This window comes from Corythoichthys intestinalis, chromosome 16, assembly GCF_030265065.1.
Source record: "Corythoichthys intestinalis isolate RoL2023-P3 chromosome 16, ASM3026506v1, whole genome shotgun sequence".
Lineage (NCBI taxonomy): Eukaryota > Metazoa > Chordata > Actinopteri > Syngnathiformes > Syngnathidae > Corythoichthys > Corythoichthys intestinalis.
In genome coordinates this window covers 34,575,917-34,591,326 of record NC_080410.1, presented here as the reverse complement: position 1 = coordinate 34,591,326, position 15,410 = coordinate 34,575,917, and the positions used below count along the sequence as shown (strand labels likewise).

General features: G+C 38.7%; 1 protein-coding gene across 5 annotated transcripts in view; it reads left to right on the top strand.

Annotated features, from left to right (window-relative positions):
- The window catches only part of si:dkeyp-72e1.9 (syntaxin-binding protein 4), a 105,782-nt gene that overhangs the window by 42,660 nt on the left and 47,712 nt on the right, over positions 1 to 15,410 (top strand). For all 5 annotated transcript variants that reach the window (XM_057817888.1, XM_057817890.1, XM_057817889.1 and 2 more), the window contains 3 exons: positions 3,141 to 3,220; positions 8,341 to 8,464; positions 8,553 to 8,694. In XM_057817888.1, the coding sequence (XP_057673871.1) occupies positions 3,141 to 3,220; positions 8,341 to 8,464; positions 8,553 to 8,694 (346 nt within the window). The remainder of the gene's footprint in view (positions 1 to 3,140; positions 3,221 to 8,340; positions 8,465 to 8,552; positions 8,695 to 15,410) is intronic.

Genomic DNA, 15,410 nt, shown 5'->3' with positions numbered 1-15,410 from the left:
GTTAGACTAATGCAAACAATTATATGGTGTGTGCAATGACGGTACCTTTTCCCTTCAGTGTGTATTGTCACTAACTTGGCGTTGTCCTTGTAGACGCTACAATATGTGCTCTTCTGTCAATGTTCATTCGAAATAGTTGGAAACCTTTATCTATTTACTCATTTTTTGAGTATTTTTTTTTTTAATCTTACAGACGAAAACATTTTTGTAAACGTCGACTATAACTATACGAAATTAGTTTTGAGTTATCGTCAACAAAAACTTGACGAAGACAAACACATTTTGAGATGACTTGACTATGACTAAGACTAACAAGTATCATCGTACAAAAGACTCGGACGAAGACGAAAATAAAAAGGGCTGACAAAAACAACACTGGTTGACACTTAAGACTTTTAACCTTTTTAAGTGATTATTAAAAAAAAAAAAAAAAAACTTAAATATTCGTAATTATTATTAAGGTACTATTTATTTTTTTAATTATTAATCAATATTAGTTATTTTATATTTTGGATAATTATGAATAAATGTATCAATTAATACATTGTTTATAAAAGCTAAAGCAATGAAATTAAACAGAATAAATACAAGAAATACACTCTGGTTACAGCCCCAAGTAACACTCTAAAGTAGGCATGTGCCGATATGAGATTTTGACGTTATGATAATTTTAAGCAAAAGTACCACGGTTTCACCGTCTTGCAATTATAGCTCTAAAATGTGTTATTTTGAAATGTATTGGTTTGGAAAAAAAAAAATTGCATTGAACAGGATTTTTTCCTATTTTTCACATTTGCAAATTGGAACATCAACATAAACGTACTGTTGAAAAAATAAATAAATAAAATAACAAAATATAAATAACTTTTTTTTTTTTTTTTTTTTTAAATAGAACTTATAGACTATACCCACAGCAACAGCTAGAGTTGCTCAAGATTAGAGCAAGAACAAAAATAATTATTTGCCATAAAAAAAAAAAATTTTTTTAAAACCTTTAACTAAAAAAATTTTTTTTTTTAATCTATACTGTATATTGCATATATTTTATATATAAATATTGTATATATAGACACACTTAACATGCTGAACTCTCGTAGCTGGTGGAAAACATTCATGACAGTGTTTACTTACCTTAAATTTTGTGTAAAGTGACGGATGATGGTCATGTAAATGTGAAATCATGTTTGAGTCCCCCCCCCCAACCACCCTCCGCAAGCATGTCTTGCACGTCGTCTGTCCTTCCTCCCCTAAGCCGCAGCCGTCTGTTTCTTTTCGGTCTTTTGGGGTTTTTTTGTTGGGTTTTTTTTTGAGTGGGGGAAAAAGCCCAAGTGAAGTTTCGCCACCTTCAGCCATTGCGTCAATTCTACAGTAGTCTACTGGGGGCAGGGGCGGACTGGGACTAAAAAGCAGCCCTGGACTTTGACTCAGCCCAGCCCACAAGAATTGCTGTATGAAGGGAAACACACACCCTCTAGGGGGGCCGGGGGAGAATTTTTTTTTTTACATTTTATTGTAAAATGCATCAATTTCGTGCACTTTAACAGAAAAATAAAGCGACTATGAAGAACTACACATTGCATTATTATACATTTTACTTGAATACTCACTGAGAAATGAACAGAACACTCTCAGAATCTCTATGTAGAACCAGAAAAAGGCAGGAGACTAGATTTCTTATGAATTAATATTGCTGCTGCGTGTGGCATACGCTGTTTTACAGCTAAAAATTTTTTTCTTAGGACTAGCATATTGTAACTTGACACAATTGCAAATGGGGACATGGACTAGCTGGCACTAACCCTTTAATTGCCATTTATTTCATTTAAAATGTAGCTACCTGGTGGATAACAATTGCCGATATACCTAGCAAGTAGCCCTCTTCATCCCTACTTACTTGCCCTGCGCTTGTCTGGGGAACTTCCACCAGCTCATCATTACCCTCTCCCTCGTCTGTTGTCTCTCCCTGCGCCGGCTGCACGTGAGATCGGCTGCCGCTCCCACTCTCACCATCGCAGGAGGCTGGGCTAGCCGGCTTGGCCGTTGCAGCCAGACTGCTGCTTGCGAACATGTGTGTCAACTTGTGACATTTCGATGCTTCGCTCTCGATTTTCTTCAGTTTTTTTTCTCTCTAACCTTCTCAGAGCCACCCTGCTCTTTTCTTTTTCTGCCACCACCAGCCAAATTGTTTATCCACGCCCGTCGCTATTTTGCTTCCACAAGGAGTAAGGCTTTACCAAAGTAGGCTACTCTGTGCTTTCTTCGTTCTTCTCCTATCAGATTGGCGGTTAACAGCCAGGCGCATTCCTGCCACCTGTCGGATTGGATGCGAACTGTAGATAATCATAGAGGATAGGGGGATAAAAACTGTGATGTATGGCGGCCGCCGGCCATCCAGAGCACCGGCCGTTCTGTGATCCTGCAGATGCTACAGATTAGCAGTCCGCCCCTGACGTCGACTGTCCTTCCTCCTCTAAGCTGCAGCCGTCTGTTTCTTTTCAGTGTTTTGGGTTTGTTTGTTTGTTTTTGAGGGGGGAAAAAGCTCGAGTGAAGTTTCACCACCTTCAACCTTTGTGTCAACTCTAGTCTACAGCACAGAAAGAATAGCGTCGATGACAGACACAGCAACAACTGAGGGTAGAGGGGTGTGCACTGCCGCTCTATTTCTCAATGCTAATACCTTACTATGGTATGACAGAAAATTTTTGTAGTTTTGAAACCATGATGTTTTCATACCATGGTAAACCTTGAAACCGGTCACCGGCACATGCCTACTCTAAAATAGATTTTTTTTTTTAAGTGTTGAACTCATTGCATGCTATTGACAGCCCTATCAAGATGCCATTTTCAAGTTTAGGTGTGCAAAAATTGGTCAATCGCGACCTGAAAACAAGATACTGTATTGCAAAGTTCAATTATTTTAAGGCTGAGTTAAATCTAAAATGAATTTTGATCCACTGGCAAAATGGTGGGCGGATATCTATCGCAATAAAGCTTTAAATCTGAATCACAATTTTATCTCGCCTTTAATAATGACATTTGCAGTGTGTAAAATTCTTCATTAATAACTTTCAAATGTACTATATTTTCTTGCCCATGCATGACTGATTAAATTGAATTCCCTTCTTTGTTCCGCTATTAAGGAAAGAATTTGCCGATTTATTGGAGAAATATGGCTCCAACGGTAGCACAGGATCAACACGCAACTCTCCAGTACAGCAAGGTAGGAAGTTTAGTTTCTACAATTTAGCTCATTTTCAACTTTTATATTATTTTGTGTTCATAAAATGATTGCATGTTAGCAAAAATTGCAGTGGGCAGAGGCACAGTGCAGAAAAAAAAATGTTTTTTTGCCAAAGGTTTCTGAGCCAAAGGGTAAATGGACTCAGCCAAGCTCTAAAAATTGTTTAGGACAAGTGCAGTTGTCCGTTACACAATTGCCAACATCTGTTTCCTTGGTGAAAGAGGCATCCAGCTGGTTCAGATTTGATAAAACAGACTAAAATTATTCTTTGTTTGAAGTGCAGCAGGTGGAGAGCTGGGGTTTGCACTTTACAGCATAAGGCCAACCTGACCTTAGGTCCAACACCAGCGTTTTATCGTTTGTCACATTGATGCTTTCATGTATGAATTATGTTTGGGTTTTTTTTCCTCAAATTTCTATATACAGTGGAATAAAAAAGTATCTGAACCTTTTGGAATCCCTGCCATTTTTGCATAGAATCACCATCAAATGTTGTCTGATCTTTGTCAAAATCACACAGATGGAAATACAGTGTCTGCTTTAACTAAACCACCCAAACATTTATAGGTTTTCATATTTTAATGAGGATAGCATACAAACTATGACAGAATGGGGAAAAAATAAAGGAACCCTCTGCCTAAGGAGGCTTAAGAAGGAATTGAAACTAGGGTTGTTCCGATCATGTTTTTTTGCTCCCGATCCGATCCCGATCATTTTAGTTTGAGTATCTGCCGATCCCGATATTTCCCGATTGCTTTTTTTTGCTCCCGATTCAAATCCAATCATACCCGATCATTTTTCCCGATCATATACATTTTGGCAATGCATTAAGAAAAAAAATGAATAAAACTCAGACGAATATATACATTCAACATACAGTACATAAGTACTGTATTTGTTTATTATGACAATAAATCCTCAAGATGGCATTTACATTATTAACATTCTTTCTGTGAGAGGGATCCACGGATAGAAAGACTTGTGGCTTTGTGTATTGTAACTAAATATTGCCATCTAGTGTATTTGTTGAGCTTTCAGTAAATGATGCTGCAGGCATGCCCCAATGCATGATGGGAAGTGAAACCATTATGGGAAGTAAAACCATGACTGTGCGTCGTGCTACCAATGGATATATCTTCTCTGCTATGGGAAATAACTTAAAGTATTAAGACAAAGTCTATTGCCACCTTGCTTCCCCACATTGCTTCCCATGATAATTCTAATCATAGGGAGAGGGATTGCAAGGTATTAGCCAATTGAAGAGAGGCTTCAAAGGCTGCCAAAGTTCACTCTACTCATTTTGCGATGCCTTTTATCTCTCTATAAAGGTAAAACGGCGTCATTACATTTTAAGCGCGACAATGAGTGAGAGGATCGGGCAGCGTATATATTAATAGCGTTAAATATTTTAACGTGACACATTTTTTAATAAATTAATTGCCGCCGTTAATGGGATAGTTTTTGACAACCCTACGTTAAGCCTAAACTAATGACACTGGATGAATGTAAAATATTATGCTGTAAAATTAAATACAATAAGAAAACGATTTAATAAAAAAATATATATATTTAAAAAAGGCATGGCCGATATTTTTTTGCCGATTCCGATACTTTGAAAATGACGTGATCGGACCCCATCAATCGGCATCCCGATCGATCGGGACTAGTGACGGGAAAAGTCGTTCACCTGAGGAAACGGATCAATTCCGGTTCGTTCAGTAAAAAGATTCGTTCAAACAAATCGTTCAACGAATCGTTCGCCCTCCTCATCCCCACCACCCACAACCGCCCAAATGAATCGTTCGGTCAGTGAACGGGAAGTGACATTGCCAAACGAATCACCAAAAGACTGCTTAGCATATATAACTGAACAGGAAGGCTTGGTCCCTCCCCCTCTTGCACAGTACACAGGCTTTTCATTGGCCGCTCTCTTCGTAGATTCAGAAGTGAGTGACAGACTGTGTTTTTCTGTTTTTTTTTTTCACTGCCTCGTCTTTGCCGGCGCCCGGGTCTCCCCAGCCGCTGCAGCAATGAGAATTTCCGCGTCTATCATATTTCTATGGGATCAAAGCCATGGCTTGTGCTTGCTTCACTTTGATATAGGAAACGGTTAAACATTTCCCCTTTTTTTTAAGCACAAACTTTTTCAATCACGCTAAATTGCGTGTACGCTCCCTTCCGTATTCGTAGCTTAAACGCGTGTTTATGTGAGCTGGCTGCTCGTGAAAGCCACTTGATATACCACCAAATCATTTTGGCTGAAGAACAAATAAATGTGGAATTTAAATAAACTGTCTTCGGCTATTTTTTTCGGTTGAGTGAGATTTATTGCACACAAATAAGAAAATATAAAAAATATTAATAAATAATCAATTTATAATGTATATTAATAATATATTAAATCAGCGTTATAAATAAAATTTATTATTATTATTATTATTATTATTTGGCTTCTCTGACACGAAAATAAATAAATAAAACAACACTCGAAAAAATATTACCTAAAAATTGTGTTGAAATGTCATTTTTGCACTGGTATTAATACATAAATAATCCCATCAACTCCACGCAGTCATCCCCTCCCGATCTCATATCGCCAAATACTGACGAAAAAAAGAATTGTTTGCTCTTTACAATGTAACCATTCCACTCTCATTGGTATGTTAAGAAAATGGAGATATACATGTATATATACACATGCTACGTCCCCACGTTTAATTTTTGGATGCTTTAGTCGCACAGGATGGACTGATGGACTCAACGTTAATTAATTTGCGCCCCAACCCGACAAGCTGTGACACGGGGAAAAAAAAAAAAAAACTCGGAGAAATATGTCATGAAACTACCGTTTCATAGCAAATCAGTATTATGGTGATCATACTAAATAGTTATTTTCCATGGGCACAGATTAGATAAATTTCGCTGCCATGAAGTCCAGCTAGTCTCTTGACAGCTTTCTCGCCCGCCCCTGCGACGTCTCCATAGCTCAGCCTTATCGCCTTGTAGCTACTGGCGAAAGTTTTAACGTACTGTAAAGTGGATACAATGTCGTCATATGTAGTCTCGAGTCTGTTGAGAAAAGCACAGTCAACTTTGCTCACTGTGTTTATGTGGTGATTTTTGTGCATTTGAGTAGCATATGATAGGCTCAACATGAAAGAATATGTGATAAAGCCCTTTCCTTTCAGTCCTTAGCTCGTTCACTGCCGCAGCGCTGCTGCGTGACTGCCGGTGTAGGCGCACTATAAATTAGCGTAGCAGTCTAGCAGAACGAATCATCTAAGCATTCTCGGTAGGACGGAGAGTCAGTGAACAGGAAGTGACATAACTCAGTCTTGCCCCCTGCCTGCACGCTGGCTGCTTATTGGCCACACGTGGAAGTGAGTGACAGACGCCCTGATTCTGTTTCCGCTCCCTCCCCTGCCCGCGATGAGGGTGATGAGGTAGATGAGGTCTGATTGGTCGTGTGCTATGTCAGTAGACGCTGCCGCTTGCTCAACGCCCTCCCACGCAGATAACAAGGCAAGCCCCAACTTCATAGAACGAATCAGTGCAGAAGGTGATTAGTTCGGTCTAGTTCACCCAAACAATTCGTTCAAAAAGAACGAGTCGTTCACGACCGATACAACACTAATCGGGACATCTCTAATTGAAACCAATTTTCACCAAACATTTCAAGTCAGGTGTGCACCCAATCACTGATGAATGGTTTAAAGCTGCCCTGCTCACTATAAAACACACACCAAGTAAGAATTGTCTTGATGAGAAGCATTATCTGATGTGCATCATGGTTTGGTCAAAAGAGCTGTCTGAAGACCTGCGATTAAGGATTGTTGATTTGTACAAAGCTGGGAAAGGATACAAAACCATCTCTAAAAGTCTAGATGTTCATTAATCAACAGTCAGAGAAGTTTTCTACAAATAGAGAGAGTTTGGCACCGTTGCTTCTCTCCCAAGGAGTGGCCGTTCACCAAAGGTGACAGCAAGAGTTCAGCGCAGAATACTCAGAGAGGTAAAAAAGAACCCTTAAGTGTCTGCTAAAGACTTACAGAAATCACTGGCACAGTCCAATATTTCTGTGCACACATCAACTATGTGTAAAACTATGGCCAAGAATGGTGTTCATGGGAGGACTCCACGGAGGAAGCCACGACTGTCTAAAAAAATATTGTTGCTCGTTTAATGTTTGCAAAAAAGGCACTTGTACGCTCCACAGATTTTTTGGTCAAATATTTTGTGGACTGATGAAATCAAAGTTAAATTGTTCGCGAGTAACACACAACATCATGTGTGGAGGAAAAATGGTACAGCTCACCAACATCAACACCTTATTCCTACCATGAAGCATGGTGGAGGGAGCATCACGATTTGTGGCTGTTTTGCTGCCTCAGGGCCTGGACAACTTGCAATCATTAATGGAAGAATTAATTCAAAGGTTTATCAGGATGTTTTGCAGGATAACCTGAGGCCGTCTGTCAGACAGGTAAAGCTAAAAATGGTTTCATAAGAACAAAATACAAAATCTGGAGTGGCCAAGTCTAAGTCCAGAATTGAACCCCATTAGATGTTGTGACATGACCTGAAGACAGCGATTCATGCCAGACATCCCAGGAATCGGACTGAACTACAGCAGTTTTTTTTTTAGAGAAGAATGGGCCAAGATTAGTCCTGATCGATGTGCCATACTGATCTGCACCTACAAGAAGCATCCGGTTGAAGTTATTGCTGCCAAAGGAGGGGACACAAATATAAATATGATGGTTCACTTACTTATCTTTCCCCCTTCCGTCATTGTTTGCATACTATCCTCCTTAAAATATGAAAACCAATAAATATTTGGGTGGTTTTAGTTAAACCAGACTGTATTTTCATCTGTGTGATTTTGACAAAAATCAAATCACATTTGATGGTGATTATATGCAGAAATGTGAGAAATTCCAAAAGGTTCAGATACTTTTGCATCCCATTGTAATAACATTTAAGGGGGAATGTTGTGTCGTTAACACAAATGAAAACTTGATCTTATCTGTGCATTTTAATGCAGCTACTAGTGAAGTTTTTTATTTATTAACCATTGTCCTTTTTCCCTGAATCCTAAGGCGGTCGCTACCTGGAAAGTACATCTTCAGGTTCTTCATCTCGCTCTCAGAGTCCCTTGTTGTTAAGCCCAGCTGGCTCTCAGAACATGTACAACAACAGTGGACCTATGCTGCGCTCCCTCAGGTACTGACGAATCTAACATTCTCCTCCCTCTTTAGAAAAAGATTCCTCCTTTTTAACATGAATATGTACTGTACCTTCATGTTCTCAGTCACCCGGGTGAAGGAGTGATTCAACTCATTTCTGTGACTCGATCTAGCAGTATGGGCATCACACTGGGAGGTGGCTCCAATCGCCCTGATGGCCCAGCAGTCTTCATTCAGGAGGTGCTGTCAGGTGGAGACTGTCACCGAGTAAGTGGGAGAGCCTGCGGCCATCTGTAATTATCCATCAATAGCAGGGGTGTGATATTAAAGGCATCCAACGGCTCGATTCGATTACGATTCAGGGTGCTACGATTCGATTATTGAATGGTTACCACGGTATTAACAATTTAATATCAGGATTTTCATCTTTCCCCCTACCTTTCAGGGGTTTTTTTTGTGCTTACGTCATACTTTTAACTAGGCATGTGCCGGTCTGAGATTTTGACCTCAAGCAAAAATACCACGGTTTCACAGTATTGCAATTATAGGTCCAAAATATGTTACTTTGAGATGTATGGGTTTAAATAAATCCATTTAACAGGATTTTTTTTTCCACAACAAATTTGCAAATTGGAACATCTATATGAATATAATATTAAAACAAATAAATAAATAACTGAAATATTTTAAATAAAATTGAAATAAATAGAACTTATAAACTAAACCCACAAACTAAACTAAAGCCACAGCTGAAGTTGCTAAACATTAGAACAAAAATAACCAGTTTCCATAAAAAAGTAAAAACACTTCTAAATAAAATTAAAATATACAGTATATCTATATATATTGCCGGCACTTCACTGATTTAAAGGTCAATCTTAACATTTTTCGAGACTTGCTCATTTTCTACGTACGTATTTCTCTCTCAGTCCAAGTTACGTTGCAGGAATGTATGTTCACCTTTTCTGGGTTAATATACCACTACTACTATTAATATTAATTAATTGAATATTAACGGAGACGGAATGCATGTGTATGACTCGTATCATTATTTACACATTATCCACCCCCGCCCCCCCACACACACACTTTCTCTCAACACAGAAAGTCACCAGAGAAATACCACGAGCCATAGACTTCATAATATAATATAATTATGAAGTCTATCACAGGTTGTATTCTGAAAATGTTATTTTGAACAGATGTTTACAAGACTTAAGACTTTACAAAAGTACAAGTTAGCCATCTTGGCATGCTAATAAATCCCGTTAATAACTTCGTTAACAAGCTTACGTTATAGTATTTGGGTAGCGTTAGTGTTCCTGTCATTAAGTTGCTTGCATGTATTTTGCGATGGGGAATAAAATATATTTATCAATAATTCCAAACAAAATGAATGAAGGTGGGTGCAAAATGAGGGAATAGCAGCAGAGCGATTCTTTAAGTGGAGTCATGGCTTTCCTGCTGACCTTCACACTTGAAATGCTGTCTCTGGGCTTATATACGGAACCTGACACCAAAACCAGATGCATGCCAAAGGACATCGTAGCAGCATTTACTTAAACATTCTAAAATCCTGCCTGGAATCAAACTAAATATTCATAAGCTCATAAGGAGCTGACAGCATTATAGTTGTCATATGCTAATGTCCTACATGAAATGAAGGTGCCACGCCAAATGTAAAATAATGGGTATTTTAAAAAAACAACAACTGCAGATTAGTGGCATGAGAGCACATTTTGTACATTGCTGTTGGTAATATTTCAAGCAGACTTAACAATGGCTCTACATGAGCTTTCAGTGAATCATTTGCAAATATTTTGCTATGACATTTCTAAAATTGAGAAAAAGAATTCAGCATTGGTTAAACTGTATTTTATTACTGTATGTAGGATCTCTAGTGGCATACATATACTGTACACTGCTGGCCAAAAGTATTGGCACCCCTTCACTTCTGTCAGATAATGCTCATTTTCTCCCAGAAAATGATTGCAATTACAAATGCTTTGTTAGTAATACCTTGTATCATTTATGTTGCTTGCAATGGAAATAAACAAAACAAAAGAGAATGAGGGGAAAAAATGAAATTATCATTTTACACAAAACTCCAAAAATGGGCTGGGCAAAAGTATTGGCACCCTTTGAAAAATGATGTGATGCTTCTTTAATTTGTTTAATTAACATCACCTGTTACTTACCTGTGGCACATAACCGGTGATGGCAATAACTAAATCACACTTGCAGCCAGTTAAAATGGATTAAAGTTTACTCAACCTCTGTCCTGTGTCCTTGTGTGTCACATTGAGCATGGAGAAAGGAAAGAAGACCAAAGAACTGTCTGAGGACTTGAGAAGCAAAATTGTGAGGAGGCATGGGCAATCTCAAGGCTACAAGTCCATCTCCAAAGACTTGAATGTGCCTGTGTCTATCGTGCGCAGTGTCATCAATAAGTGTAAAGCCCATGACACGGTGCCTAACCTCTCTAGATGTGGACGGAAAAGAAAAATTGACCAGAGATTTCGACGAAAATTGTGCCGATGGTGGTTATAGAACCTCAACTAACATCCAAACAAGTTCAAGCTGTCCTGCAGTCCGAGGGTGCAATAGTGTCAACCCTTACTATCCGTCGGCATCTGAATGAAAAGGGACTCTATTGTAGGATTCCCAGGAAGACCCCACTTTTGACCTAGAGACATAAAAAAATACCAGCTGGAGTTTGCCCAAACTTACCCGAGAAAGCCAAAAATGTTTTGGAAGAATGTTCTCTTGTCAGATGAGACAACAGTAGAGCTTTTTTTGGGAAAATGCATCAACATAGTTTCCAGGGGGGAAAAATGAGGCCTTCAAAGAAAAGAACACGGTCCCCACAGTCAAACATGGTGGAGGTTCCCTGATGTTTTGGGCTTGCTTTGCTACCTCTGGCACTGGACTGCTTGACCGTGTGCATAGCATTATGAAGTCTGAAGACTACCAACAAATTTTGCAGCATAATGTAGGGCCCAGTGTGAGAAAGCAGGGTCTCCCTCACACTTCAAAAAGCACTAGAAAATGGTTTGAGAGAAAGCACTGGAGATCCCATAGAACACCTGTGGAGAGATCTGAAAATGGCACTTTGGAGAATGCACCCTTCAAATCTCAGAGACCTGGGGCAGTTGGCCAAAGAAGAATGGCCTAAAATTCTAGCAGAGCATTGTAAGAAACTCATTGATGGATACTGGAAGCGGTTATTCGCAGTTATTTTGTCTAAAGATTGTGCTACCAAGTATTAGGCTGAGGGTGCCAATACTGTTGTCTGGCCCATTTTTCGAGTTTTTTGTAAAATGATGATGATTTTTTTTTTTCATTGCAAGCAAAACAAATGAAGATATTACTACCAAATCATTAGTACCGTATTGGCCCGAATATAAGACGGTGGTTTTTGCATTGAAATAAGACTGAAAAAGAGGGCGGTCGTCTTATATTCGCAGTCTAGACATTATACCCATTCACGACGCTAGATGGCGCCAGATATCATTGAAGCAATGTTCTGTCATGACAGATCTCAGCTACTCTCCCCATTCACGACGCTAGATGGCGCCAGATATCATTGAAGCGATGTTCTGTCATTACAGATCTCAGCCACTCTCAAGTTTAACCAGTTTGCATTATTTTATTGCAATGTTTTTCCTTATTCAGATTTGTTTCAAGATTACAGTTACAGTTAGACTTCACTTTGATGGTTAATGCAGTTATTGGAGTTTTGTTGTTTTATCACAATAGATTGGTTTGTTTTAGGGCTGTCAAACAATTAAAAATTTTAATTGAGTTAATTACAGCTTAAAAATGAATTAATCGTAATTAATCGCAATTCAAACCATCTATAAAATATGCCATATTTTTCTGTAAGTTATTGTTGGAATGGAAAGATAAGACACAAGACGGATATATACATTCAACATACGGTACATGAGTACTGTATTTGTTTATTATAACAATAAATTAACAAGATTGCATTAACATTCTGTTAAAGCGATCCATGAATAGAAAGACTTGTAGTTCTTAAAAGATAAATGTTAGTACAAGTTATACAAATTTTATATTAAAACCCCTCTTAATGTTTTCTTTTTAATAAAATTTGTAATTTTTTTTTTAATCAAAAAACAAACTAGTAGCTCGCCATTGTTGATGTCAATAATTACACAATGTTCTTGGCGCTGAAATCCATAAAAATCAGTCGCACCCAAGCGCCAGCAGAGAGCGACAAAACACCAAAAAAACAAGTAACAATTGGACATTACACTGTGCTGTCATTTTAATCTGTTTGAGCGGGACATGTGCGTTAAATGCGTCAAATATTTTAACGTGATTAATTTAAAAAATTAATTACCGCCCGTTAACGTGATAATTTTGACAGCTTTTGCTTATTTACATTTCAAAAACCAGGAACCATTCATTTACGAATGTGATTGCACTTTAGTTTACATATTTAAATGTTCAGATATTAAGATTTGAATGAGGCAAAATAACATGCTTTTTCTCTCAAATATATTGTTATAATCATTTGTTTCGGATGTACTGTAATTATTTTCTGTATAAAAATTAATTTGGTGTTCAAAAAGTCTTTTTTTCAAACTTGAGTCTTGAAAAAGAGGGGGTCGTCTTATAATCAGGGCCGTCTTACATTCGGGCCACTACAGTAATTGCAATAATTTTCTGGGAGAAATTGAGTGTTATCTGAATCGCCGGGGTGCCATTACTTTTGGCCAGCAGTGTAAGTCGTACCAGGGACTCTACCCAGGAAGACCCCACTTCTAACCCAGAGACTTGAAGAAGCTAGGCTGGAGTTCGCCAAAACTTACCTGAGAAAGCCAAAAATGTTTTGGAAGAATGTTCTCTGGTCAGATGAGACAATAGTAGAGCTTTTGGGGAAAAGGCATCAACATAGAGTTTATATGGGGGGAAAAAACAAGGCCTTCAAAGAAAAGAACACGGTCCGCAAAGTCAAACATGGCGGCGGTTCCCTGATGTTTTGGGGTTGCTTTGCTACCTCTGGCACTGGACAGCTTGACCGTGTGCATGGCATTATGAAGTCTGAAGACTACCAACAAATTTTGCAGCATAACGTAGGGCCCAGTGTGAGAAAGCTGGCTCTCCCTCATACTTCAAAAAACACTAGAAAATGGTTTGAGAGAAAGCACTGGAGACTTCTAAAAGGGTCGGCAATTAGTCCCATAGAACACCTGTGGAAAGATCTGCAAATGGCACTTTGGAGAAGGCACCCTTCAAATCTCAGAGACCTGGAGCAGTTGGCCAAAGAAGAATAGTCTAAAATTCCAGCAGAGCATTGTAAGAAACTCTTTGATGGATACTGAAAGCAGTTGTTCACACTTATTTTGTCTAAAGGATGTGCTACCAAGTATTAGGCTGAGGGTGCCAATATTTTTGTCCGGCCCATTTTTGGAGTTTTGTGTAAAATGGTAATGATTTAATTTTTTCTTTCATTCCCTTTCGTGTTTTTTCATTGCAAACAAAAAAAATGAAGATATTACTACCAAAGCATTTGTAATTGCAATCATTTTCTGGGAGAAATTGAGCCATTATCTGACAAATGCTTTTGGCTAGCAGTGTAATACAATATTTATTCACATTACAGTACAGCTATTTTAACTGTAAATAAATGTGCTATACAAGTAGTACGGTAAGTTGGATTCATTTCCACGGAGTGGTGAAAGTGGTTAATGATAACTCTTTCTGATCCTATTTGAGTGGTGGACTCTCACTTAAGCCAATAAATATTACACTCTACGGGCTCCAGCACCTCCGCGACCCTCATGAGGAAAAGCCGCATGGAAAATGAATGAATGAATGAATGAATAAAGTAAAACTGACATTTGCCACGTTTACATGGAGCCAAATATTCCAATTACAATCGGAATATTTGTTCAAACCGAATAAATGTGTTCCATATAAACACCTCATTCGGAATGAACAGGCCCAAACCGAATGGAATTTCATTCCGATTCACAGGGGTGGAATATTCCTTTTCCCAAACCGATTAGAAGTAAAATTATATCATGTAAACAGGGAAGCGGAATGGTGCCTGGTTGCGTTCTTTCTGCACATGCTCCGTACTGACGTGGTGACGTCACTTTGTGACGTAAGTAACGTCACTTGCAACATGGCTTCCAAGCACAGCGCACCTAATTGGAGTCCGGCGGAAAGATTGTATTTAATTCAAACTTTAAAAGAATTGAATATAATTGCTCGCTTGGACGGGCGTAAAACGAGGAACAGTGAACTATTTAAAAAAGTTCACGAGAGGTTACACGAAGCCGGAATAGACCGGAGCGTTGACCAGATTAGAAACCGGTGGAAAACCGGCTACTACAAGGCAAAAGAGCAAAACAGCAGAAGCGGATACGACCCCACAAACACAACAAGTGGGTTAAAGTTAAAACAGCAGCACTCCGACGATCGATCTCCATGTTTTGCAACGTGACGCTTTGTTTTGATTAATCTGCGCATGTCAGACGGCAGTTGTCAAACGTCCTTTCGGAATAAAGGCAGTCACATGTAAACGCTGGATCGGAATAGATGAAGTGACATGTAAACAGCTGATCTGAAATTTCCATTCGGAATGATTTGAATCGATATGAATAAAAGTCAGCATGTAAACGTGGCTTGTGACAAGTGTAGTAAAGCAATGACAATTTCAAAGTGAAGACGACAATTGAGCGTTGAGGGTCGAGTTTTTTAATTTAGTGATAGTGTCATACTGTATTATAGATATTCCAACGTATCGTCCAATCAGATAATTACTGGTGGAATGGCTTACTCTGAGCTATCGGTCTTGAGGTTCATTTTTACAATCTGCTTCAAATGAAGATATTTGGGGGAAAGGCAATCATTTCAGTACGGCGCACTCTCGCTCCTGCACCATTTGACACACGGCAGCTTTTCGCAACATCTCCTTCCAATTTTTAAATCCCATCCTCCTCGCCTCT